Source organism: Carya illinoinensis, chromosome 7, assembly GCF_018687715.1.
Source record: "Carya illinoinensis cultivar Pawnee chromosome 7, C.illinoinensisPawnee_v1, whole genome shotgun sequence".
Lineage (NCBI taxonomy): Eukaryota > Viridiplantae > Streptophyta > Magnoliopsida > Fagales > Juglandaceae > Carya > Carya illinoinensis.
This window is the reverse complement of record NC_056758.1, coordinates 35,102,107-35,104,395: the sequence shown is the minus strand read 5'-3', so window position 1 is coordinate 35,104,395 and position 2,289 is coordinate 35,102,107. Positions and strand designations below refer to the sequence as shown.

The 2,289-nt window shown below is 34.6% G+C and overlaps 1 protein-coding gene across 1 annotated transcript; it reads right to left on the bottom strand.

Moving 5' to 3' along the window:
- Positions 1-772: 772 nt before the first annotated feature.
- LOC122316831 (gibberellin-regulated protein 1-like) lies at positions 773-1,650 on the bottom strand. Its single transcript, XM_043133638.1, has 3 exons — positions 1,475-1,650; positions 1,294-1,336; positions 773-1,174 (listed from the first exon to the last, which is right to left on the bottom strand). The coding sequence occupies exons 1-3, from the start codon at positions 1,550-1,552 to the stop codon at positions 993-995; spliced, it is 303 nt and encodes a 100-aa protein (XP_042989572.1). The 5' UTR covers positions 1,553-1,650; the 3' UTR covers positions 773-992.
- Positions 1,651-2,289: the final 639 nt, after the last annotated feature.

Sequence of the window (2,289 nt, the reverse complement as noted above, 5' to 3'; positions counted from 1 at the left end):
ACAACCATATATATATTTATTTTGAATAGTATAGCATTCTGAGCATTATATTTCGCCTACAATGTAATTTGACATTTATCAAGATGATAAAATCTTCTATAATTCTGTAGACGTAAGCACATTGTCAAATCATATCAACTTTTTTATGAAAAAATATAGTTACAAATACAATTGTGCACTAATCTGTATATCAATGTGATATGATTGGTTAAAAAGTAGATTCTATTAAAAATAGTGTTAATTTAAATTTTAAATATAAATAAATCAGTATTGATATATAGATTAGTACACGACTGTGTTTGTATATAGCAAAACTTCTTTTCTATTAGTTTGATTGATTTTTTGTTTTACTTTATTTTCTTGCATCCTTTTCACAACAAACAGAGCCCCCAACTCCGACAGTGTCCGAAAATGATCAAGATCGATTAATGTAGATCGAATTTTACCACGACATGCAGCTCCTGATCACCATCTAATTAAATCCAAATGTTCTTTCTATCAACATGCACTAGAATCTCCATCCAAGTAGCGTAGATCGGGTAGTTTCCGAATCAAAGGGGCCATCTTTTGCATCTGGCATGCATTTGCCAGCATATGACCTTTAAATATTAAGTCGATCGATTTCTTGAATTTGACTAAAGATCAGTTTGTAAAGCCAACGAATTCTATCTCAACCATAATTGAACAAAACTTAGCGAAGAGCCCCCACCCTTACTTCCAAAAAGCATACGAAAGGGATGGAAAGAATTAAAGAGATTGTAAGTTCCAGGACTGCAAACTTTAAATAATCCTTTAAACTTTCATATTTACAAGTTTTATATCGATGGAGTGGTTTATTTTTAATTATTTTTGGGCCATGAAGAGCCATATCTTTGAGACTTCGATGCTTATATATATACATACATACACAAATATCCAGCTAGCTTTCGATCAGCGATGCCATATATATATGCAGCAGCATATATATATAAAGCGAGGGATCGAGTTTTTAATTAAGGGCATTTGCGTCTGCCTCCATGTGTAGTCATATTGGCATAGCAAGGACACGAGTCATAGTTACCGGAAGTGCCTGGAGGAACGCAGTCGCAACGGGCACAGCACGTCCCACATGCCCTCTTGCACAGGTGCGGCCTCGAAGACAATTGGCACCTCGCATCACAAGCAGCCCCACAATCTGCCAGAGAATTTACAAAGAATACTGAACGGTTACATAATATTTAAACTTACTTTTGTTTTTAATAAATCAGGTATTTAGTTTGTTTATCGTAATAACATTGATTAAATGAATATTACCAATATTTTGAGAGGTAGGGGACTCGACCTTGGTGGCGATCACCTAGAACATGATGTTAGGTACAAAATTGCTTGGGTTAGTATCAATATAAACTCTTGAACATATATATATATATATATATATATATATCACTTGCGTTGAAAAGCTGAAACAATAAATTAAGTGGGGATGGAAGTTTACCTTTTGATAAGATTCAGCAAGGTGGAGAAGGAGAAGAGAAATAACAAGTGGAATTATTAGGGTTTTGGAGATGGCCATGGCTGCAGGAACTAGGAAGGCTTTGGGAGAGGAGCTTTCTGTCTCTGTTAACTATGAAACGTCAGTGCAGATGAAGGGGATAGAGAATGGGGTCGTATTTATAATGAAAGAATGCGTATTATAAATTATAATATAGTGTGGGGGTGTTACAATTAGGATTGGTGCGCGCGCAGGAGAAAGCTGGTCTTTGTGCGATCTTAGCAGTGACAAAACATTTTCGTGTTTGGTCACACTTTGGTGTCGAGGGGCATGGCATTCTTGGAGGGGCCGTATCCGACCATAGTAATTTTGGTTACCGCAATAACACTCAATCTCAAGAGTAATGGTGAATGTAATCAATTATACTGAATCATCGTGGCCGTCACAACAAAGAAAAACAAAAATAAATGCTTCTAAGCTACTACCAGACCACTGCTAGCTGTAAAATATGCAGTGCAAGTTAGAGTACTTATTTCTCACTAAAGTTGCTTTTGGATAGGACTTAAAATGTCATAATATCAATTTCGATAGGACCCATATTCAAGTCGTCTGCTTCAAATCTAGCCATCCAAATAAACTAGTGGAATGATACAAATTATAATTCAACTTCTATTTTTTAATATTTATTCTTCTAAAGGCATCTAACTATTATAAATATTAATATTATCATTACTTTTATTATAATTTAATTTCAAAATTATATATTACACGCGAACAAGCATTCATTTTGTAATTTTTACTCCGAACTATAAAAGGTT

What these genes read in the sequence shown, in the direction of transcription:
- LOC122316831 (XM_043133638.1), bottom strand. Translation starts at nt 1,552, where the DNA reads ATGGCCATCTCCAAAACCCTAATAATTCCACTTGTTATTTCTCTTCTC. An exon ending in TTGCTGAATCTTATCAAAAG is followed by an intron (nt 1,337 to 1,474) that starts GTAAACTTCCAT and finishes ATCATGTTCTAG; the next exon opens with GTGATCGCCACCAAGGTCGA. An exon ending in CCCTACCTCTCAAAATATTG is followed by an intron (nt 1,175 to 1,293) that starts GTAATATTCATT and finishes ATTCTCTGGCAG; the next exon opens with ATTGTGGGGCTGCTTGTGAT.